The following is a 25,822-nucleotide window of genomic DNA, read 5'->3' as shown; positions in this document are numbered from 1 at the left end:
CTTTGGTCCAACTCTTCCATGCCAACCAGCCTAAATTACAAGTCCCATTTGCTAGCATTTGTTCCAAATCCCATTAAACCCTTCCTAATCATATACCCATCCAGATGTATTTTTAATGCTGTAATTTTATGAGCCTCCACCACTTCGTCTGGCAGCTCATTCCATACCGCGCATGAAAAGTTGCCCGTTAGGTCCCTTTTAAATCTTTCCCTCTCTGCTTAAACCTAAGCCCTCTAGTTTTGAGTTCCCCTGCTCTGTGGAAAAGACCTTGACTAGTCACTCTTTTCATGCCTTTCACAATTTTATAAACCTCTATTATCCCTCAGCCTCCAATGCTCCAGAGAAATTAGCCCCAGCCTAATCAGGCTCTCCCTATAGTTCAAACCCTCCAATCACGGCACCATCCTTTCTGCAAATCTTTTCTGAATCCTTTCAAATGCAATATCTTTCCTATAGCAGGGAGGCCAGAATTAAATGCAGTATTCGAAAAGAGGCCAAATCAATGTCAACTGCAACATGACCTCCCAATTCCTACACTCAATGCACTGACCAATAATGGCAAACATACCAAACACTTTCTTCAAAACCCTGTCTACCTGTGACTCCCCTTTCAAGGCACTATGAAACTGTAATCCTAGGCAACTCTCCCCAGGACCTTACTATTAAATGTGTAAGTCTTACCCTGATTTGTCTAGGTCCATCTAGATTAAACCCCTTGCCTTTCCAAATACACGTAAATCCTGTCCATCTGGATTCCCTTCAACAACTTGCCCACCACTGATGTTAGGCTCACTGGTCTTTTCCTTACCACCTTTCTTACATAAAGGCACCATATTAGCCAACCTCCAGTCTTCTCACACCACACCTGTGGCTATCAATGATACAAAAATCTCAGCAAGTGACCCAGCAATCACTTCCCTAGCTTCCCACTGAGTTCCAGGGTGCACCTGATCCATTCTAGGGATTTTTCTACCTTTATGCATTTTAAGTCATCCAGCACTTTCCCCTCTGTAATATGGACGCTTTTCAAGATATCGCTATTTCTTTCCCCAAGTTCTCTAGCTTCCACATGCTTCTCCACACTGATACAAAAGCCTCATTCAGTATCTCACCCAACCCCTGCGGTAGCACTCATAGGCTTCAGCTCTGATGAAGTCATCTATATTCGAAACATTAGCTTACTTTCTTTCCATGGATGCTGCCTGACCCATTGTGACCTTCAGCATCTTTGGTTTTCAGTTCAGATTCCAGCATCTGCAGTAATTTGCTTCCACACATTGATGATCTCACTGATTTTTAAGCGGCCCTAGTCTCTCCCTAGTTACTCTTTTGTCCTTAATGTACTTGTAAAAATCCTTTGGATTCTCCCTAACCCTATTTGCCAAAGCTATCTCATGTCCACTTTTTGCCTCCTGATTTCTCTCTTATGTATACTCCTACTGTCCTCACACTTCTCTAAGGATTCACTCGATCCCTGCTGTCCATACCTGACATAAGTTTGCTTCTTTTTCTTGACCAGAATCCCAATTTCTCTAGTCATCCAGCATTCCCTACACCTACCAGCCTTGCCTTTCACCCTAAAAGGAACACACAATCTCGGGACTCACGTTATCTCATTTTTGAAGGCTTTCCACTTTCCAGTCATCCCTTTACCTATGAATATCCACCCTTAAAAACTTTTGAAAGTGCTTGCCTAATACCATTGAAATTTGCCTTCCTCCAATTTATAACTTTTGCTTTCAGATCAGGGATATCCTTTGGTGCTCTACGCTCCTATTCCTACTCTCAGTAGCACAGGGCAACAGAAGTAATTCAGATATTACAACCCTCAAGGACCTACTTATTTTAACCCTTCAGCCTACTTTCCTATAGTCTCGCCTCAGAATCTCGTCCTTTTCACCTTCTATGAGTTTAATTCAGATAAATGCAGGGTGCTGCATTTTGGGAAAGTAAATCTTAGCAGGACTTATACACTTAATGGTAAGGTCCGAGGGAGTGTTGCTGAACAAAGAGACCTTGGAGTGCAGGTTCATAGTTCCTTGAAAGTGGAGTAGCAGGTAGATAGGATAGTGAAGGCGGCATTTGGTATGCTTCCTTTTATTGGTCAGAGTATTGAGTACAGGAGTTGGGAGGTCATGTTGCGGCTGTACAGGAAATTGGTTAGGCCACCGATTGCGTGCAATTCTGGTCTCCTTCCTATCGGAAAGATGTTGTGAAACTTGAAAGGGTTCAGAAAAGATTTACAAGGATGTTACCAGAGTTGGAGAATTTGAGCTATAGGGAGAGGTTGAACATGCTGGGGCTGTTTTCCCTGGAGCGTCGGAGACTGAGGGGTGACCTTACAGAGGTTTACAAAATTATGAGGGGCATGGATAGGATAAATAGACAAAGCCTTTTCCTTGGGGTGGGGGAGTCCAGAACTAGAGGGCATAGGTTTAGGGTGAGAGGGGAAAGGTATAAGAGAGACCTAAGGGGCAACTTTTTCACGCAGAGGGTGGTACGAGTATGGAATGAGCTGCCTGAGGATGTGGTGGTGGCTGGTACAATTGCAACATTTAGGAGGCATTTGGATGGGTATATGAATATGAAGGGTTTGGAGGGATATGAGCCGTATGCTGGCAGATGGGACTAGATTGGGTTGAGATATCTGGTCGGGTTGGACTGAAGGGTCTGTTTCCATGCTGTACATCTCTATGACTCTATGTCTTTGGTTCCAATGTGTATAACAACCACCCTTTGGTCTCCCTCCTCTATGAGAATATTCTGCACTCTCTCTGAGACATCCTTGATCCTGACACCTAGGAGACAACACATCAATCTGATATCTTGTTGCTGGCTGCAGAAATGTCTGTCTGTGCCTCTGACTAGAGAGTCCCTGTCACAATCAAATCACTTGTAAACTGATGTAATCCTCATTACATTTCAGCCAGTCTTGGGACCAGAAACTTTGCTGTTGGTGCTACATTCTGAGAGTCCATCACTCCCTATGTTTTCCAAAACAGCATACTTGTTTGAGATGGAGATAGCCAAAGGAGACTCCTGCACTTTCTGCCTACCTTCTCCTGCCTTTCCTAAAAGTAACTCATCTACCTGACTGTATCTGCAGTTTTTCTACCTTCCTGAAACTGCCATCCATCACACCCCAGCTTCTGTAAATGCCTCATTGCCTCTAACTGCCGCTCTAACCTATCTATGCGATCTGATTGGATTCACAACCAAACACACTTCCTGTAGACATTATAATTTGTAACATTGAAATTCTCCCAAATCTCCCACATCAGATAGAGCACATCAATCTACTACAGGCCATTTTGCATCTTAACAATCTGCAAATCCAGAAAATAGCAGTCGTACTGCTTTAAAAACACCACTTAAAAGTTAACTTTGCACCTATTTTTAATATTCCAAAAATACTTTAGAAACGGATCTCCTAAAGCAAATAAACAAAAAAACCCACCCTATTCATTATTACAGACTTACAAAATAAAACACAAGAATGGTTAGACTTTTAAAAAAAGTTAGGTAAAAACAATGACTGCAGATGCTGGAAACCAGATTCTGGATCAGTGGTGCTGGAAGAGCACAGCAGTTCAGGCAGCATCCAACGAGCAGCGAAATCGACATTTCGGGCAAAAGCCCTTCATCAGGAATAAAGGCAGTGAGCTGGAAGCGTGGAGAGATAAGCTAGAGGAGGGTGGGGTGGGGAGACAGTAGCAAGGAGTACAATGGATGAGTGGGGAAGGAGGTGAAGGTGACAGGTCAGGGAGGAGAGGGTGGAGTGGATAGGTGGAAAAGAAGATAGACAGGTCGGACAAGTCTGGACAAGTCATGGGGACAGTGCTGAGCTGGAAGTTTGAAACTAGGATGAGGTGGGGGAAGGGGAAATGAGGAAGCTGTTGAAGTCCACATTGATGCCCTGGGGTTGAAGTGTTCCGAGGCGGAAGATGAGGCGTTCTTCCTCCAGGCGTCTGGTGATGAGGGAGTGGCGGTGAAGGAGGCCCAGGACCTCCATGTCCTCGGCAGAGTGGGAGGGGGAGTTGAAATGTTGGCCACGGGGCGGTGTGGTTGATTGGTGCGGGTATCTCGGAGATGTTCCCTAAAGCGCTCTGCTAGGAGGCGCCCAGTCTCCCCAATGTAGAGGAGACCGCATTGGGAGCAACGGATACAATAAATGATATTAGTGGATGTGCAGGTAAAACTTTGATGGATGTGGAAGGCTCCTTTACGGCCTTGGATAGAGGTGAGAGAGGAGGTATGGGCACAGGTTTTACAGTTCCTGCGGTGGCAGGGGAAAGTGCCAGAATGGGAGGGTGGGTCGTAGGGGGGCGTGGGTCTGACCAGGTAGTCACGGAGGGAACGGTCTTTGCGGAAGGCGGAAAGGGGTGGGGAGGGAAATATATCCCCTGTGGTGGGGCAAAAAGTTGTTCCCCCGCTGTGAGCAGCTCCCAATACATGTACTGAGGTTTCTCCAAGATCAGTTGTGAAATTTACTGCTTGCTGATATTTCTTAGACCAAATTCTGATGTCCAGAGATGTTTGAAACAACACAGTACAGGCAGTCAGCTGTGCAGGTTCACTGCTCCCTTTTTTTCACATGCCATGAGGTAGCTGCTCTCATTAAAGTACTGTTGTTTTAATCTGTTTTTTCCAAAAGTTCCAAAACAATGCAATAGCTTATAAAACAGTAACTACCGCTCCAAGAAATCGAGGAAATCAGGTCCAACACTGAAAAAAATCTCAAAAAAGCAGTAACATTTACAGCCACAATTTTTTCCCATCCTACATCTTGGATTACCCAGAATCCATCTCAAATTAGATTAGATTAGATTCCCTACAGTGTGGAAACAGGCCCTTCCGTCCAACAAGTCCACACCGACCCTCCAAAGAATAACCCACCCAGACCCATTTCCCTCTGACTAATGCACCTAACACTATGGGCAATGTACCATGGCCAATTCACCTGACCTGCACATCTTTGGGCTTGTTTCTGCATGGGGACAAAGCTGCTTGACTATGAATATTGCAGGAACAAAGATTTTAATTTGAAAGTCAGTATGACAATAGGCACATTGAAACCACCCCATCTCACATCTTATTCACAGGATAATGGGGTAAATCTGCCAATGGTTCACAGAAACTGAAAGTGGACTGTCCTTATTATGGCAGTCAGGTTTTCACCTATAAAATCCTATCTCAGAGTGACATTAACAATTTAAAGAATGGAACACTGTCATAATAGCCATCACAGACAGACCAACCCAAAAGAATATTCTGGAAATACACACTGGAACTAGTAGTTCAAAGAAGGTTCCAAGAGCATTTGAGCAAAAATTATAAGGTTTCTGTCTCCACTTTCCCCCTCTAAAGAAGATGGCATCTGGTTCCCACAGAGACAGCTGGAGAAAAATCATTGAGGAATTGACACTTTTCAATAACTGTAATATTTCCTACAATAGTCTGTATCCAAGAAGCCAGCTAATCAAAATTGCCCTCAAACTAATATCTTAGGTCTCAAAGACAACCAAAACACTAAACCATTTTTTTGGACACTATTTTCTTTTACCTCTGTAACTGTGTGCGTTGGGGGTGGAGGGAGAGGCGTGCAAGTGACTACTCAGAGACCATATGTTTGATGGTGCATTTTTTATTATTTTTCTCACATTTAACAGTTAAAACTATACTCATGCTTTAATTCAAAAATAATCTTAGTCATTGGCTCCTTATTACTCTCCACAAAAGTAGATAACTACATTTTTAATTGGAGAGTGGTATCGTCTTGTGCAAAAAAATCTTTAAAACATTTGTTCTAATCAACTGAAGAGCTTGAAGAGCCAGTACAGTCCTCTTCTGGTCATAAATTTCTGATTATTGTCCATGAATTAACTATGCACTATAGCACAATGAAAATCATTGATCTTTTACGGCCAAATTAAATGTTCTTTAGTGGTTACTAACAAAAATTCAAACATTCCCAAAAGTAGTAAAGCTTGTCATCTAAAGTAGGCAATAGACATTCTTTAAAACAAAGTATTAATTCTTAAATTCTGCTATGCTAAAACTCAGAATCATGATAAATTTGATTGAGTTATAACTATTACTAATGCATAACGGGATTTGAGGAACTCACATGCAGTAGGAAATGCTATGTAAGCTGAATGCATATGCACAACTATTTCTGGTATCTGGCTAAACTGTGTCATAAGTTATAGTTAAAGATCACACAACACCAGGTTATAGTCCAACAGGTATCTTATACTCCACAACCACCTGATGAAGGAGCAGTGCTCCGAAAGCTAGTGGTTCCAAATAAACCTATTGGGCTATAACCTGGTGTTGTGTGATCTTTAACTTTGTACATCCCAGTCTAACACCGGCACCTCCAAATCATGAGTTACAGTAGTCTGGAAACTGTCTGCCATGTCTCTTACAGAATAACACTAACAATTCAACAACACACTTTGACTAGGAAGTACTTTGGAGTGTTCAGAGCTTGTAAAAGGTGCTATACAAATTCAAGACTTTATTTAAATGTCCTGATTTTGTATTCAATCTCAACCTACCATCAACACAAATTCAGGAATTGACACACAATACATACCACTTTGGTTCTATTAATTGAAAGTCAGAAAATTTGAAACTCAAGTAACAATTATTCCCTAATATTTAATGCCTGGGCAGTGTAGAGGGAATTTTGCACCAAATTTGTGCTTTTTCTGAGCTCCATATTAACAGATGTCTCTACTTAGACAATGCTCCAGATATTATCGCCACTGCCCCTCACCTTCAGGAGCTAAATAATTCCAAGTTGATAAAACAATGTACAATTCCCAACAATCAGGCTCCATTAATGGTATTTCCCAACTCAACAGCAGAAACATGAGTTTCATTCAAGTGATAAATAAGACCAGTGACTGTACTACTGTCACTTGTCACCAGGCCATTAGCAGCAGCAATGGTGCCTCAAATAATAGTCCATTGGTCCTCAACAAAGTTTTTAGAGAGACAAAAGGAAACAACAGAGACTAGGTGAAGGGTAGGTGAGTGGGAACTTGCTTTGGGGAAATGAGGGAGGGGTACAAGCAACCCCAAAAGGCAACTGCATTTAAATTTAACAACTCACCACATATAAAATCAACTCCATTAGGAGTGCTCAGTGTGATGCATAGTTTGTATTATTGGCTGTATATAGACTGTAATCTATTGTGACTAGTAGAGGTTTAAAGAGTGATGTGTGTTTTAGGTGGTCAAAGGAAAGTGAAAGAGAAAGCTATTTCCTCTGCTGAAAACTGAATTTCAAGACTGAGACAGATAGACTTTTTCCTAAGTAAATGTAGTGATGGTTATAAAACTAATGCCAGTCAATGATAGATCATGCCTGATCTAATGGAACAGTGCTAGAATTTGAATTTGCAGGTAATGTCATTTCTTTGGCTAACTTCAAAAATGTACCGTGGAAGACATGTATTGTGCAATTTCTTTTAAGGTTCATTGAGTTAAAATAGTAAATACTTCAGACCACTGAGGTACAAAGTGTTTCTACAGCAACACCTGTTTTGTTTTGTATTGCTAGATTTTTTGAGTGTAAAATATGGATTTCTCAAAGAACAGTTAAAATGTGAATTTGTCTAAAATGTACCCCAAACTTTAATGAGAAACAACACAAAACCTGGGACAAATAATACCATATACCAAGAAGTAACAGTATGTCACATCCTCATGTACTTATCATAACACACTAGCAACAGTTCAACTCTTCTCTGGATGGCTCAGTGGGCTACATCCATAGCCTGGGTTGGTAAGGAATCTCACAAATTCCTGGGTTCAATGCTTGATCACAATGCAGTGAATTCTGAAGAGACCTGCAGGTGCAGACATCAAGCAATCCTTGTGCAGTAGTAGTAATCCATCAATACTCACAGCGTAGGCTCAAACACAGAGAAAGACCATGTGGATCTGCTATTAAAGGAGAGAGAGGTCTGGTGCCCCTGAAATTACATTCTAGTAAAAGTCAATTTCTCCAAGAAAATAAAACAAAAAGCCTTATCAATTTGCCAACAGAAGACTGCCATGTGCAGCAATGCTGGGAGACGCTAAATTTTTGTCAAGTACAAAATGGTAAGAGCATTGAAAGAGGAGCAGAATATTCAGCCTCTCATATCTATTCCAGCAATCTTCACTGAATATATTCAAGGTTGACTTAGGCAGATTTTTATTGCCAAGGGAATCAAGGATTATGAGGGCAACAAAAGAAAGTGGCGTGATGCCACAATCAGCCATGATCTTTTTTAAATGGCAGACCAGGTTTGAGGGGCTGAATGACCTACTTTTTATTCTTTCATTCAATTAGATCAAGGCTGACCTGTACCTCAACTCCATTCACCTGCCTTACTTACAAACTCAGTATGCAACAAGTAGCCTTGGGATAAACATAGACGGCCTGGGATAGAGACTGGCGACTCCTGCAAACTAGTTACAATACAACAGATGACAGGTAGCTCTCCCAATTGTATCTGCACAATGGCTGTGTTAGGTTTTATGGTGAAGTACTGAACTCTAAGCCAAGTGAATCCAATGGATTAAAGACCATATCATCTGATTCCTCACGAGGAGTCAGCTGGTTCCAGTTTTTTCACCCAGCAGTCAGTTTTTGTTAAACTTTCTGAAAAATGTTTTCTCTCTTATATGGTCAAAAAACGTTTCTTCCAATATACAGGGATCAGGCAAGAGTCGCTTTGTAGATTGTTACACGGCTCCCTCGATGGGATGTAGATAATTGTCTGTCTTGAGTTGGTGAGAATGTTCTCACAGTTTCAGTACATGGGCACCACTGAACGGTTTAGCTAAATAGAATGTTGCAGTTCCACTGTACGTGTCCTGTTAAAGAAAGATGGTAGCTTATGTTCTGCAAAGAATCTTCTGGTTAGAAAGCCAACGTTTGCATTGACCTGTTCAGGGCAAGATGCTAAAAGGTCAAAGAGACTGGGGTGCTACTGACTGCACCCCACATGACTGAAAACAAGCAGAGGCCATATTATTATTTTTTATTAGTACTTGCTGTCAGAAGAAGAAACTACACAAGCAAGTCAAATATTAAACACATGAAACCAAAACGGAGATGGGAAGCCAAGAGACTACTCAAGGAGAGCTACTAATAGATGTAGAATGTCCTTAACATTTTAAGATCAGGAAAGTGAAAAATGCAAGAGAAAAAGACCCAAAGGCCTCAGTTAGAGGACAAGCAGGCGGCAGGTAAATTGCTAAGTAAAGTCCATTAGTAATATACATTCCAGACATTAACATGAAAGACAGTCACCAGTGGGACTAAAAATTAATAGATTCCAAGAATGGATTAATTCTGTCCCACTGTGGTTAAACATAGAAGAGGAAAGATTAATGAAGCACTGTGTTAAGTTGAGGAGCTAACTAAAATGCAAAGCATTCTGGTCCATTGAAACAGATGAATACAATTCCCAGAATTCAGCAACAATGATAGAGGCAAACTCAGAAACTAGAAGTCTATTAGCAGAGTCAGAGTTATTCCAGACCCATAACAACTGAGCCTCCTGTTATGGACTGCAGCAGTTCAAGAAGGCAACTCACCACCAGCTTCTCAAGGATAGGTAGAGTTGGACAATAAATGCTGGCCAGTCATCAGTGCCCACCTCTCATGAATGAATACAATAAAAACTAACAGCCAATCAGTCTTGAGAACTACATTGTTCCCCAGAACCCACAACTACGTTGAGGGAAGAGAATTGTAGATTTTCACCACCCTTATTGTCATTGGTGAACAACCTACTTTCACTTTGAAATTGCTCACACCTAATTAAGATTGTTTCGGTTCACCCCATCTGTAGAAATATTTAACATACCTACATTTTCAAATTTGTGCATCCATTTATACAATTGGATATTCATTAGGAGGGAAAATCCAACCAGAGCTGCAATTATTCAACTTGATTCCAGCTAAACTAGGGCATAAACTACAGTCCATCCCTAATCCAGTTGATAAACTACAATCTGCCCCTAATCCAGTGGATAAACTGCAGTCCACAAATAACCAAATGGATAAACTGCAGTCCACCTCTAATAAGAGTCATAGAGCTGTTCAGCACAAAACAGACCCTTCGGTCCAATGCATCCATGCCAACCAACTATCCTGACCTAGGTAAAAACAAATCTAATCTAGTCCCATTTGCCAGCTCTTGACCCATATCCTTCTAAGCCCTTCCTATTCATATACTCATACAGTTGTCATTTAAATGCTGCAATTATACCAGCATCCACCACTTCCTCTGGCAGCTCATTCCATACATGCGTGAAAAAGTTGCCCCTTAGGTCCCTTTTATATCTTCTTCTTCTCACCTTAAACCTATGTCCTCTAGTTCTGGACTCTCCCATCCGAGGGAAAAGACTTTGTCTATTTATCCTATCCATTCCTCTCATGATTTTACAAACCTCTATAAGGTCACCCCTCAGCCTCCGACGCTCCAGGGAAAACAGCCCCAGCCTATTCAGCCTCTCCCTATAGCTCAAGTCCTCCAATCCTGGCAACACCCTTGTAAATCTTTTCTGAACCCTTTCAAGTTTCACAACATCCTTTCGATAGGAAGGAGACTAGTACTGCATGCAATATTCCAATAGTGGCCTAACCAACGTCCTGTACAACCGCAACATGACCTCCTAACTCCTGTACTCAGTAGATAAACTGCAGTCCACCTCTAACCCAGAGCATAAACTACAGTCTGCCCCAAACCAGAAGATAAGCTGCAGCCCACTTGTAACCCAGAGGGTAAAATGAAGTCTGCCCTTAACCCAGATCATAAACTATAGTCTGCACCTCACCAGAGGCCAAACTGATCCTGTGTCTTTGTTTACCTTTATCCGCTGGATGGTATTTTCCACAGCTGCAGCATCCAATAAAGTAACTGTGCAGCCACCAAAACCACCTCCAGTCATTCGACTGCCGTAGACCCCCTCACCATCCATTGCTGCAGCAACCAGCTCATCCAGTTCTGGGCAACTGACTTCATAATCATCTCTATCAAACAGAAGAAAATGAGAGAGAAGCAAACTTTGCTATTTAATTCCAATGTTCTACATTTTCTATCCTGAAAGTATTGTTACAACACGGAGGTGCAACCCTCTGTTAATTAAACCAAACATCCAGAAAAGCTCGCCTCATAATCTATTAAAATATGACTGACAGAGAACTCCCAAATTCCACTATTTAAAGAAAATAACAGTATCTTAATTTTAGCTCTAAAAATGAACATTAAACAATAACTATTCACAATCGTAAGCCCCCCTTTCTTTTAACTGCTTATTACCTGCCTCCAACTCTATAACAATTTGCTGTTTCAATAAGACACTTACTAAAATTACATAACTTAATTTCAAAACCACACAGCCGCTGTCATCTTCTGTGATTTCATTCTTCCAGCTTCTGAATTCCCTGGGTTGTCTTTTTTTTAGTGTATGTTTCATATGAATAGGTACGTTTGATAGATCCAAGAAATTAGGAAACACTCTCTAGCTCAATGGCAGTTGATGTCTTCAGTTTTCAAAATGTTCAAGGAGCAGCTACTGCGTGTCCTCGATAGGTATGTACCAGTCAGGCATGGTGTAAAGGGCCTTGTGAGGCAGCCGTGGTTTAGTAAGGAATTGGAGTCCCTTGTGAAAGGGAAGAAGGCAGCATATGTAAAGATGAGGCGTGAAGGTTCAGTAGGGGCGATTGAGAGTTATAAGGTAGCCAGGAAGGAGCTAAAGAGGGAGCTAAGAGAAGCGAGAAGGGGACATGAAAAGTCTTTAGCTGGTAGGATTAGGGAAAACCCAAAGGCTTTCTATAGGTATGTCAAGAATAAAAGGATGACTAGGGTAGGTATCGGTCCAGTCAAGGATAGTAGTGGGAAGTTGTGTGTGGAGGCGGAGGAGATTGGAGAGACATTAAATCAGTACTTTTCATCAGTATTCACTCAGGAACAGGACACTGTTGCTGATGTGAATATGGAATCACAAATAATTAGAATGGATGCCCAGGAAATATGCAGGGAAGAGGTTTTGGGAATATTGGAAAGGATGAATATAGATAAGTCTCCTGGGCCTGATGGCATTTACCCCAGGATCCTCTGGGAAGCTAGGGAGGAGATAGCAGAGCCATTGGCCTGGATTTTTATGTTGTCATTGTCAACGGGAATAGTACCAGAGGACTGGAGGATAGCGAATGTGGTCCCATTGTTCAAGAAAGGGAGTAGGGATAGCCCTAGTAACTATAGGCCAGTGAGTCTGACTTCAGTGGTGGGCAAAGTCTTAGAGAGAATGGTAAGGGATAAGATTTATGAACATCTGGGTAGGAATAACGTGATCAGGGATAGCCAGCATGGTTTTGTGAAGGGCAGGTTGTGCCTCACAAACCTTATTGAGTTCTTTGAGAAGGTGACTAAGGAAGTGGATGAGGGTAAAGCAGTAGATGTTGTGTATATGGATTTTAGTAAGGCGTTCGATAAGGTTCCCCATGGTAGGCTAATGCTAAAACTTCGGAGGTATGGCATTGAGGATACATTAGAGGTTTGGATTAGGAATTGGCTGGCTGGAAGGAGACAGAGGGTAGTAGTAGATGGATTATGTTCATCTTGGAGCGCAGTTACTAGCGGTGTACCACAAGGATCTGTTTTGGGACCATTGCTTTTTGTTATCTTTATAAATGATCTAGAGGAAGGACTTGAAAGCTGGGTAAGCAAGTTTGCGGATGACACAAAAGTCGGTGGAGTTGTGGATAGTGAGGAAGGAAGTGGTAGGTTACAGCGGGATATAGATAAGTTGCAGAGCTGGGCGGAAATGTGGCAAATGGAATTCAATGTAGCTAAGTGCGAAGTCATTCACTTTGGTAGGAATAACAAGATGATGGATTACTGGGCTAATGGTAGGCTACTTGGTAGTGTGGATGAGCAGAGGGATCTTGGTGTCCATGTACACAGATCTCTGAAAGTTGCCACCCAGGTAAATAGTGCTGTGAGGAAGGCATATGGTGTACTGGGCTTTATTGGCAGAGGAATTGAGTTCCGGAGTCCTGAGGTCATGTTGCAGTTGTATAAGACTCTGGTGAGGCCTCATCTGGAGTATTGTGTGCAGTTTTGGTCGCCATACTATAGGAAGGATGTGGAAGCTTTAGAACGAGTGCAGAGGAGGTTTACCAGGATGTTGCCTGGAATGGTAGGAAAATCTTATGAGGAAAGGCTGAGGCACTTGGGGCTGTTCTCATTGGAGAAGAGAAGGTTTAGGGGAGATCTGATAGAAGTGTATAAGATGATTAGGGGTTTAGATAGGGTAGATACTAAGAACCTTTTACCGCTAATGGAGTCAGGTGTTACTAGGGGACATAGCTTTAAATTAAGGGGTGGTAGGTATAGGACAGATGTTAGGGGTAGATTCTTCACACAGCGGGTTGTGAGTTCATGGAATGCCCTGCCCGTATCAGTGGTGAACTCTCCTTCTTTATGGTCATTTAAGCGGGCATTGGATAGGCATTTGGAAGTTATTGGGCTAGTATAGGTTAGGTAGGATTCGGTCGGCGCAACATCGAGGGCCAAAGGGCCTGTACTGCGCTGTATCCTTCTATGTTCTATGTTCTATGTTCTATGTCCGCATATGTATATCCCCAAGATTGGATTGCCTCATTGGTTCAATGTTGGGAAAACAATAAATTCAAACTCAATTGGGTTTTAGTATCCTGGGGGATAATTTAAACTGATTGGTTAAATTTGAATTGCTGTCAAAACAGCAACCAAAACTCAGTTATCCATTTCACAGTCAACTGTTACGTATTTTCAATTTTCCAGTACACTCTGGGACTGCCATCTGGTCACATACACAGATGCTTGTAATCTCTCAGTTCAGAACAGCATTCACTCAGTCCTAAAGGTACAGTACACACCTTCAACATCATAATTTAACTAATAGAGGTGTTCACCTCCGTGTTGTAACAGTATCAACCTTGTAGTACCTTGCCCAATTCCTGATCCTTGGCATCCACGCCTGGACATCAGTTGCTAATACCATCCTTAGGAATGTAACGATGGAGCCTCACAAGTATACACAAGCATAGTTTATCCAGCATTATGCCAAATAGTGATTTGGAGCACAGAACATCTCTCATTTTTCCTCACTAACCCAGAAATGCCAAGGTCTATTGTATAACTTAAACAACTTGTTCAGTATGGCTAAAAGGAGGCACTGCAAGAGTCCTCAGATTAAACTTGGAATTCTAGTGTGATGAACATCAAGATTTAACATTTGCCTAGGATGCCATTGCTAATGAGTTGGTGAGGTCAGACGTATCATTACAAATGTCACAAACTACACTCATCATTTCTGAATATCAGACTTTACCACTCAATATTGTATTGGACACTGGCTGTAAGGCTGCATTATGCAACCAACATTACAATACCTGATGCCAGACCTACACTGGATTGAGGTTGGCATTCAGTACATATCCAGCACTGGATGTGCAGATTACGGTCACTGGCAAAATGGTGCGTAATTTTCACATCATTGTCACTTTGGTTGTGAAAACACCTCAGCCATAACGCTATAGATTCCAGATTTCCAAACACCTTCTAATAATGAAAGAGAACATTTGACCTTGAAAGTGCCATATACTGGATGGTATATATGTACCAATGGGTACAGGTCTGTCACTGTACCACAGTGAGCTATGGTACCAGTGGGTACAAGTATGTCACTATACCACACTGAGCTATGGTGCCACGAGGTATCTGTATAATATCTACATATACATACACTTGGTGCGTCGAACTCTGGTGGGCACAGGTCTGTCACCACATAACACCAGGTGATCAGTCTCAACTACTGAGGAAATAAAATACTTTAAGAGCATCATCTTATTCTCACTTCCCTCTCTCTGCCCCATATTCCTTTGTACCTCAGTGAATTGTGGCTCTGCACCATCAGTTTCCCAAACTCTTGGTAATCCCTGGATTTCAAAGCTTCAGCTGCATCAGTCGTGCGTTTGATTTCACTGATGACGTGACGGGCCCTGCAATACACCTCCTTATCCAGATGGGCCTCAGCCGCTAAGGGTGAGAGACAGTGGAGACAGACAGAGCAGAAGCAGACACATGGGAAAGAAAGAGAAAGAGAGGGTTCAAGTAGGATGGAATGGAAAGGGAGGAGGCACATGAGGGAGGTAGGACATGAGTAGGGCACAGAGAGAGGGAGCAAAAGGTAGAAATTAATTACGCCAAGGAAGAAGCAAATGCATATTTCTTTAGTAAATTCAATAATCTATTTCAAGATATCCCAAACACTTTACAGATAATAAAGTACTTTGAAGTATTATAATGTTAAGAAACATATTGCTCAAAATGCATACAGCAGAGTACCACAAATACAATTGAGATGGCTTATTGCATGCGTTTCTTTGAGAATGATATCTAACCAAACTTTTCAAGATGACAAAGCCAATGATAAGAAACAATTTAGTCTAATGATTCCCTGTGATAAAGACATCAGCATTTATTTCCTATAATTTTATAACCACAAGACATTTTGTCTGCTGGCTGTGGGATTTTACTGTCTGCTCATTGGCTACTCACGCAATTCTTTGTGTACTTCAAAAAGGCATTCATTGTTTGTAACAAACTTTGGAGCATCTTAAGAACCTGAAAGGCACTCTAGGCAAAATCTGGCTTCCTTTCAATATTAATGCTTACAGCTGCCCTTTAATCTGGGTGACAAGAATACAGAATGCTATTATTGAAACTATTATTGAATAATATTGAATACACAAACTATTATTGAAATTGTCAGTCAGTAGTTTTAAGAATTAATTAGATAAACACTTGAGGAAAAACACCGCATCATAGCAACTGGGGAAAGACAGAATTGAAATCAAAGGGATTGGAGCTGGTTCCAGCATAGACCCGCATCTATGGATTAGGCATAATTTCTGACCCTATAAAATCAGTATTAGAGTTTTCTGCTGCCACAGTCCCTGGTGTACTTTGAACAAACTGGAAACTGGTACTGAATGGAACTGAGTGGACAGGAGGGCGCTTTCAGGAACAGAGACAGAAAAGGTGGTTGTAATTTTAAATTCTATTAAGTGTTTCTTAAAAATTAATTAATGGGATGTGGGCATAGCTGGCAACACCATCATAAGTTGCCCAATAACATGTGCTCTCAAATCGGGGTTAATAAGTCATCCTGCTGACCCACGATAGTCCATTGTGACATGACTCCACCATCTGATTAGAGTTCTAGGACTTTTACCCAGCAACAAAGAAGAATCAATCTGCTGTAAGTTGGAAGTGATGGCATTATCCTTGCAGGGTGAGTTTGGGAGTTATGACCAAAGCAGAATGAAAATGGGGAATGATGTAAATTAGGTGGGTGGATTGACAGCTAATATCTTCAAGGAGAAAGTGAGGACTGCAGAAGCTGGAGATCAGAGCTGAAAATGTGTTGCTGGAAAAGCGCAGCAGGCCAGGCAGCATCCAAGGAGCAGGGGAATCGACGTTTCGGGCATGAGCCCTTCTTCAGGAATGAGAAAAGTGTGTCCAGCAGGCTAAGATAAAAGGTAGGGAGGAGGGACTTCGGGGAGGGGCATTGGGAATACGATAGGTGGAAGGAGGTCAAGGTGAGGGTGATAGGCCGGAATGGGGGTGGGGGCAGAGAGGTCAGGAAGAAGATTGCAGGTTAGGAAGGCGGTGCTGAGTTCGAAGGATTGAGACAAGGTGGGGGGAAGTAAGGCCACACCTTCCCCCTTACTTCCCTCCAAGGCCCCAAGGGATCCTTCCATATCCACCACAAATTCACCTGCACCTCCACACCATTCACTGCATCCGCTGCACCCGATGTGGCCTCCCCTACATTGGGGAGACAGGCTGCCTACTTGCGGAATGTTTCAGAGAACAGCTCTGGGACACCTGGACCAACCAACCCAACCACCCCGTGGCTCAACACTTCAACTCTCCCTCCCACTCAACCTAGGACATGCAGATCCTTGGACTCCTCCACCGTCAGACCAAAGCAACATGACGGCTGGAGGAAGATCGCCTCATCTTCCGACTAGGAACCCTCCAACCACAAGGGATGAACTCAGATTTCTCCAGTTTCCTCATTTCCCCTCCCCCCACCTTTCCCTCCCTACCTTTTATCTTAGCCTGCTGGACACACTTTCCTCATTCCTGAAGAAGGGCTCATCCCCGGAACATCGATTCTCCTGCTCCTTGGATGCTGCCTGACCTGCTGCGCTTTTCCAGCAACACATTTTCAGCTCTGACAGCTAATGTCATTTAACTATCCCAACAAGTCCAAAAGCAGACTCAAGAAACACTTGTACTTGTATAATGCCTTTCATGATCTCAGAATATCCAAAGTGCCTTAAAACCGAGTGAGTACCAATTATGCATCCAAAGCAGAAAAATTGCTAGCAAATTTGAAGTGTAGATCCACAATGTAATATGTAAGTCACTTACACGCTGCATAATGGCAAGTAATGTCACTAACTCGACTCTGCACCATGACTTCCCCAGAAATGGAATCCATCTCTCACATACTTCTTAAACCAATCCCCCCCAGTACTCCTTATTTGCTAATCAACAACGTGCTTTTTCTCTCTGGCCCCACCTCTGCTTAAAAACAATATATAAAAGCCAAGCCAATACACACCTTTCAGGTCAGCCATGGAAGCATCTCGGAGACTCTCCTTCCTGAGCACCCTTGCAGCTTCCATGCACTGCTTGCGTCGAGTTGGGTACTCGCTTCCTGTCAGAGTGTGTCGCACGTTGGAGTTTGTGATCAGGATCACCACACTGGGGTCATTAAGGGGCACAGGGGTAACTTCCAAAGACCTGAGTTTGGAACAGTAGGAGTTAAGTACTTCTAGCCCTATGAATGTATTTCTCATTGAGGGCAACCACAAATGCACATCCAAAAGAACAGTCATAAAATATGAAAATAATTAATCTCACACGTTCCTTTCATTAAGGTTCCCATAAATGTTGAGAAAAACTCACTAGCTAATTCCTGGACCTTTTGTGAATTTTGTAGCACATTGAGTTGGAGCATGTTATTTTTTAGGTATTCAGATTATTGCTTCAGGGCTGCATGGTGGCTCAGCGGGTAGCACTGCTGCCTTACAATGTCAGGAATTTGGATTTGATTCCACCCTAGAGCAACTATCTGTGCGAAGTTTGCACATTCTCTCAGTGTCTGAGTGGTTTCCTCCCACAGTTCAAAGATGGGCAGGCTAGGTGAGTTAGCCAGGAGAAATGCAGGGTTACAGGAATAGGGTTGAGGGCTGGGTCTTGGTGGGATGTTCTTCGGAGGGTCAGTATGGATTTGGGTCGAGTGGTCTGCTTCCACACTGTAGGGGTTTTATGATTCATCAAATAGTTTAAACTCGAGTGGCAGAGGGCTGAAAACCAGAGCAGTAGGTCAGCAAGTGGGGGGATTAAAGGGAAGGTAGAAAGTCAGAAAGGAAGGGTAGGCAGAGACAGATAAATGAACATAAAGGTACTATCGGGCTGAAGTGTGTTTATTTCAATGCAAGGAGTATTATAAGTAAGGCAGGTTATACCCTGGATCAGTACATGGGATTATGATGTCGTGGCTATTACAGAAGCTTGGTTGAGAGATGGACAGGATTGGCTGCTCAACATTCTAGAGTTTCGTTGTTTTAGATGATATGGAGAAGAAGCTAAAAGAGGTGGAAAAGTTGCATTACGAATCAGGGAGAACGTCACAGATGCAATCAGAGAGGGCATACTGGAAGGGTCATCCGATAGAGGTCAGTCACCTGGCCATACTGGACATTGACTGGCTAATGAGCATGGCCAGGTGACTGACCTTTCAGTGGTCACAACTCCTTAAGATAGCTATGAAAAAGGATAAGTCAGGACCTTGCAGGAAGGTAGTAATTTGGCAGGGGAGCAAGTTATGTCTGTATTAGGCAGAAGCCGGAGAGTGTTTAATGGAAGGAGCTGTTATCAGGCAAGTCTACATTTGATATGTGGGAATTGTGTAAAGACCTGCTGAAGTGAGCTCAGACCGACATGTTCCAGTAAGGGGGAAGAAACAGGATGGCAAGGTAAGAGACCCTTGGATAATGAGGTCGATTGCAAATTTAGTCAAAAGAAGAACAGACGCATATGTAAGATTTAGGAAGCTAAAATTGACAGGGCATCTGAGGAATATAAAAAAAACAGCAGAAAAAAACTCAAGCAGGGAATTAGGAGAGCAAGAAGAGACCATGAAATGAGTTTAGCAACGTAGGGTCACAAGAATCCAAAGGCATTCTACACCTACTGGGAGAAGAATCCACTCAAGGATAAAGGAGGGAACTTGTGTTCAGAGACAGAGCATGTGGGAAGAATCCTAAATGAGTACTTTGCATCAGTATTTACCCAGGAGAAGAATATGGGGCAGAATGAGATTAGCGTGGAGCACGCTAATATGCCATGGCCTTTTGAGATCAAGAAAAGTGGATCTCTTTAAAAAAACTAAGTCCCCAGGACATGACAATGTTTACCCCAGGTTATTGAGAGAGGCAAGAGAGAGGATTACTGGGACCTTGACCAAGATTTTTGTAATCGTGCTAGCCAATGGAGAGATTTGAAGGACTGGCAAACAGCTCATGTTGTTCCTTTGCTCAAGAAGAGAAATAGGGATAATACAGGAAATGACAGACCAGTGGGTTTCACACTGATGGTTGGGAAGATATTGAAGAGAATTCTTAGGGATAGGATTTACACGCATTTGGAAAAGCATGGCCTAATTAGAGGCAGTCAGCATTGCTTTCTGCGGGGCAGCTCATGTGTCATTAATTTGATGGAATTTTTCAAGGAGATAACAAAGATGATTAATGAGGGTAGAGCAGTGGATGTTGTCTACATGGATTTTAGTAAGGCTTTCGACAGGTCCCTCATGGTAGGCTCATCCTGGAGCTTAACATGCAGAGAATCCACGGTGACTTAGCCACTTGAATTTGGAATTGGCTTGCCCATTGAAGGCAGAGAGTATTGGTCGAAGGGTATTTTTCAGGATAGAGGTTCGAGACTAGTTGTATTCTGCAGGGGACCTCTGCTTTTGTGACATATATAAATGATTTGGATGAAAATGTAGATGGATGAGTTAGTATGTTTGCAGATGACACGAAGGTAGGTGAAGTTTGGATAGTATAGAAGGGTGTCAAAGGATACAGTAGGATGTAGATCAGTTGCATATATGGGCAGAGAATGGCAGATGGAGTTTAAACCAAGTAAGTGTGAGGTGCTACATTTTGGGAGATCAAATGTTAAGGAAAGGTATACAATTAATGGCAGGACTCTATTCAGCATTGGGGTACACAGGGATCTTGGGGTTCAAGCCCATAGTTCCCTGAAAGTGGCCAGGATTCCTGAAGAAGGACTCATGCCCGAAACGTCGATTCTCCTGCTCCTTGGATGCTGCCTGAGCTGCTGCGCTTTTCCAGCAACATATTTTCAGGCAAATAAATAGGGTGGTAAAGGTGGCATTTGGAACATTTGCCTTTCTTAATCAGGGAACTGAGTGCAAGAGTCAGGATGTCATGTTGCAGCTATATAAGACTTTGGTTAGGCCACACATAGACAATAGCTAATAGGTGCAGGAGTAGGCTATTCTGCCCTTCGAGCTTGCACCACCATTCAATATGATCATGGCTGATTATCCTTAATCAGTATCCTGTTCCTGCCTTATCACCTTGATTCCACTATCCTTGAGAGCTCTTAAATGAATCCAGAGACTGGGCCTCCACTGCCCTCTGTGGCAGAGCATTCCATACAGCCACCATCCTCTAGGTGAAGACGTTTCTGCTCATCTCTGTCCTAAATGGTCTACCCCGTATTTTTAAGCTCTGTCCTCTGGTTCGGCGCTCACCCATCAGCGGAAACATGTTTCCTGCCTCCAGAGTGTCCAATCCTTTAATAATCTTATATGTCTCAATCAGATCCCCTCTCAGTCTTCTAAACTCAAAGGTATACAAGCCCAGTCGCTCCAGTCTTTCAGCGTAAGGTAGTCCCGCCATTCCAGGAATTGACCTCGTGAACCTACGCTGCACTCCCTCAATAACCAGAATGTCTTTCCTCAAATTTGGAGACCAGAACTGCACACAACTGTACAGCTGCAAAAGAACCTCTTTGCTTCTATACTCAATCCCTCTTGTTATGAAGGCCAGCATGCTATTAGCCTTCTTCACTACCTGCTGTACCTGCATGCTTACCTTCATTGACTGGTGTACAAGAACACCCAGATCTCTCTGTACTGTCCCTTTACCTAAATTGATTCCATTTAGGTAGTAATCTGCCTTCCTGTTCTTGCCACCAAAGTGGATAACCATACATTTATCCACATTAAACTGCATCTGCCATGCATCTGACCACTCACCTAACCTGTCCAGGTCACCCTGTAATCTCCTAACATCCTCCTCACATTTCATCCTGCCACCCAGCTTAGTATCATCAGCAGATTTGCTAATGTTATTACTAATACCATCTTCTATATCATTAATATATATTGTAAAAAGCTGCGGTCCCAGTACAAATCCCTGTGGTACACCACTGGTCACTGCCTGCCATTCCGAAATGGAGCCGTTTATCACTAATCTTTGTTTCCCGTCAGCCAACCAACTTTCAATCCAAATTAGTACTTTGCCCCCAATACCATGCGCCCTAATTTTGGTCACTAACCTCCTATGTGGGACTTTATCAAAAGCTTTCTGAAAGTCCAGGTACACTACATCTACTGGATCTCCCTCATCCATCTTCAGAGTTACGTCCTCAAAAAATTCCAGAAGATTAATCAAGCATGATTTCCCCTTCATAAATCCACGCTGACTCTGACCTATCCTGTTACTACTATCCAGATGTGTCGTAATTTCATCCTTTATAATAAACTCCAGCATCTTTCCCACCACTGAGGTCAGACTAACTGGTCTATAATTTACTGCTTTCTCTCTCCCACCTTTCTTAAAATGTGGTACAACATTAGGCACCCTCCAATCCGCAGGAACTGATCCCAAATCTATCGGACTCTGGAAAATAATCACCAATGCATCCACAATTTCTCGTATTCAATTATGGTCACCACATTACAGAAAGGATGCGGAAGATTTGGAGAATGTGCAGAAGAGGTTTACCAGAATGCTGCTTGGATTAGAAGGTATGGAGAGGCTAGAAAAACTCTAAGTGTTTTCTCTGGAGCAGTGAAGGCTGAGGGGAGACCTGACAGAATTATGAGCTGCATAGATAGAGCTGATGGTCAGAATCTCCTTCCAAAGTTGGAATGTCTAATACTAGAGGGCATACATTTAAGTGAAAGGGGGAAATTTCAAAGGAGATATGAGGGTCAAATTTTTAAACAGAGAATGGTAGGAGTCTGGAACACACTGCCAGGGCTGGTGGTGAAGGCAGATAAGATAGGGGTGTTTAAGAGACTTTTAGATAAACATATGAATATGCAAGGAATGGAGGGATATGGACTAAAGGCAGGCAGAAGGGATTAGTTTGATTTGGCATCATGTTCGGCACAACATCATGGGCTGAAGGGCCTATTCCAGTCCTGTCTCTACAAATATTCCCTGGCAGATAAAACATAGATTTGCTACACCTTTATTATTTCCTAACCTAACTCTAAAGTCAAAATATATCATGGATTAGATATAAACAAGATTAGAACAATAATTTAGGTGTGAGCATAATTTAGTTTAACTGAATAATTTATGCCCTCTAATTAAGGTTAAGCTGAACCACAGAGAGAGAGAGAGAGAGAGAGAGAGATCAGAGATACGATGAGAAAGTGAATAAAACATGTTTTATCGACAAAGATGCAATAGATCTGGATGTCCTTTGCCAAAGATCGTGGCTGACCTTCTATCTTAATGTCACAATCTGGCCCATCTCCATACCTCTCAATTCACTTAATATCTAAAAATCGAGTGGACTTCAGTTTTCAATATACTCAATGACGAAGTATCCAGACTCCTCTGAAGTAAAAGAAAATTACAAACATTCACAACCTTTCAAATGAAGAAATTCCTCATATCAGAACTAAATTGCAGAATCCTTATTTAGAGTCTGTGACCTCTAATGCTAAACATTAGCCAATGGAAACATTCTTCCAGCATTTATCCTGTCAGGCACCTTAAGGACTTTGTATCTTCAGCAACAGCAATTCTTCTGCTTTACTGCATATAGATCTAGGCTCCTTCATCTCAGGGATCAGTCTTCATCATTCTCTAAGACAAGTATATCCCTCCTTCAGAAAAAGAACCAAAAACCCAGTAGTTCTAGGCATGCTCTCACTGTACAACTGCAACAAGATGTCTTCACTGTTTTCCTCCAACTTTTTTGTGATAAAGGTCAACTTAGCATTTGCTTTCCAAATTCCACCTGCACAATAACATTCGATGATTTGTGCACAAAAATACAAAACTCCCCTGTTCTGTTGTATTGTTCATACGTCACTACAGGTCAACATAAGCTACAGAAGAAAACACTGCCATGTGACTAAGGGGTGGAGATTTCAGGAACCAAAGATCAGATGCAAGGAGGAAATGATTGATTGCAATAAATAAGCAGAGAAATCACCTTCCCTGCACATTGCACCAATTCCCCAGCATTTCCTAATATACTTAGCCACATGACTTGAAAATTATTTTGATCCTTCATTGCTTGATTCTCAGTCGAGTGAAATGTTTCTCCAAGATCTTTTTTTTCTCATGAAGATCAAGACAATCTCCTCAACTGCATCTGCCACTTCTCATTTTTCCTTTCATCCACTTGCATGACGTTACCCAATTGCACCTTTGCCTCACTCATCTTAAGCTGAAATCCTCAACCATATGTTGGTTTCCTGTGGATTTAACTGGTTCAATCCTGGCTAGCCTCCCATTTTTGACTCTCTCTCTAACCTTGAGATCATCCAAACCTCTGCTGCCACATCTTAAATCGCACTAAGTCCCACTCAACTCTTCATTCATGCTTGCACATCAGCCCTGAATCCTGGTTTAGCAATGTCTCAATTTTAGAAATCTCATCCTTGCTTTCAAATCTCCCAGTCCTCTCTCTTCTGCGCTTTTCCAGCAACACATTTTTCCGCTGTAATCCTATCCAGCTCTACAACCATTCAAGTTATTTGTGCTCCTCCAGTTCTTGAACATCCCTGGTGTAAAGCACTCCAGCAGTGGCAATGAAGCCCTCATCTCTAGAATTTCATCCTTAAATCTGTTCACACCCTCAAACTGTCTTTATACCAAGCTTTTGGTCATCTGACTTAATGTCACCTTGTGTGATTCAGTGCCAAATTTCATTTTATAGTATTCCTTAGGTTGCAGGCTAATGAAGAATAAGAACACAGAAACGTTAGTAGTCCACTTAATTCGTCAAGCCTACCAGCCATTCAATACAATCATGGCTGATCAAATATTTTAGTGCTGTTTATTCACCCCGTTCCCATAACCCTGTATGCCATAAGTGATCAGAAAAGTATCAATCTCTACACTAACCATACTCAATGGCTGAGCCATCACATCCTTTTGTGAAAGAGAATCCTAAAGGTTCTCAAGCCTCCAAAAAAATCTCCTTATCTTGGACACAAGCGGAACCCCCTTTTTTTTTAATTATGCCCACTATTCTAGACTCCTAGGGGAAACTTCATAACTGCATCTACCCAGTTTATCCCTTTAAGCATTTTGTGAGTAAAGATATAATGGTGGTGAAATGTTTAAGGCAGTTGGATGGGCAATACTGAATGAGGCTTTGAATGAGAGGCAAGAGGGCTGAAACCAGAGGAATTATGACTCAAACCAAGCTATGGTTTGGTTATCAGAGCCATACTACCACAGCAATGGTCCAGTCTTTATAAAAAGGAAGAGAGAGGCCAAAGTTAAGAAAGGCCTCTTAGAGAACAAGGCTGGGAGAATAATAATGGAGAACCAGGAAATGGCAGAGAATTTGAATAAATACTTTACATCAGTCTTCACAGTAGGAAGAACAAAAGGAGAGAGTAGTCTAGCAAAAGTAAGTCAGAACAAAGTAGTGTTCTGTGACAGCCTAAAAGTGCAGATAAATGAACACATGAAAATTCTCCTCTAAACACGTGAGGTTATGCAGCTGAAAACAACCAATGCTGAGGATCACAGTGGGTCAGACACCATCCATGGTGAGAGAGCAAGCTAACATTGAGTCTGAAGTGAAGTGTGAAGGAGACATTATTTATGCTATAGTTTGGGGTGGGGGTGTTTTGAGAGTTGTGGCTATAAGGTGCTGAAAAGATGTTGATAGTTCAGATTAATTGATCAGAATGTGAGAATGGCAGAACAATGTGTCTCCTGCCAGACTTGAAAAGACAGACAGATGGAGGGAAGGGAAAGAGGACATGATAACGGAATGTAACAAGCTAAAAGTTAAGGGAAGAAATAATTCACAATTTGAAGATGTTGAATTCAATGTTAACCCCAGAAGGTCATAAACTGCCTAGATTAAATGTTATTTCTTCAGTGTGTGCAATGATTCACTGGAACACCGCAGCAAGCCGAGGGCAGACATGTGAGCGTATGAGCAGATTGCTGTGTTAAAATGACCAGCTAAGGGGTCATGCCCACACACAGACCGGAGGTTTTCTGCAAAGCAATAACCCAGCCTGCATTTGGTTTCTCCCATGTACAGTAGGTCACATTGGGTGCAGCAAGTACAATAATATTAATTTATGAATGTCGATGTATGAACGCTCATATTTACAAATGAGGTTTCATATTAATATAGATTTTAAATAGCTGACA

At 42.2% G+C, this 25,822-nt stretch overlaps 1 protein-coding gene across 2 annotated transcripts in view; it reads right to left on the bottom strand.

The window, feature by feature from the left end:
• Positions 1-5,643: 5,643 nt before the first annotated feature.
• The window catches only part of galk1 (galactokinase 1), a 31,187-nt gene continuing 11,008 nt past the window's right edge, over positions 5,644-25,822 (bottom strand). The window contains exons 5-8 of one of the 2 annotated variants that reach the window (XM_060844377.1): positions 17,695-17,876; positions 14,945-15,095; positions 10,879-11,041; positions 5,644-8,874 (exon numbers count right to left, since the gene is read on the bottom strand). In XM_060844377.1, the coding sequence (XP_060700360.1) occupies positions 8,803-8,874; positions 10,879-11,041; positions 14,945-15,095; positions 17,695-17,876 (568 nt within the window). In that variant the 3' untranslated portion in view covers positions 5,644-8,802. The remainder of the gene's footprint in view (positions 8,875-10,878; positions 11,042-14,944; positions 15,096-17,694; positions 17,877-25,822) is intronic. The other variant, XM_060844378.1, reaches the window with a different exon arrangement.

This window comes from Hemiscyllium ocellatum, chromosome 25, assembly GCF_020745735.1.
Source record: "Hemiscyllium ocellatum isolate sHemOce1 chromosome 25, sHemOce1.pat.X.cur, whole genome shotgun sequence".
Taxonomy (NCBI): domain Eukaryota; kingdom Metazoa; phylum Chordata; class Chondrichthyes; order Orectolobiformes; family Hemiscylliidae; genus Hemiscyllium; species Hemiscyllium ocellatum.
This window is presented reverse-complemented; position numbering and strand designations above follow the sequence as displayed.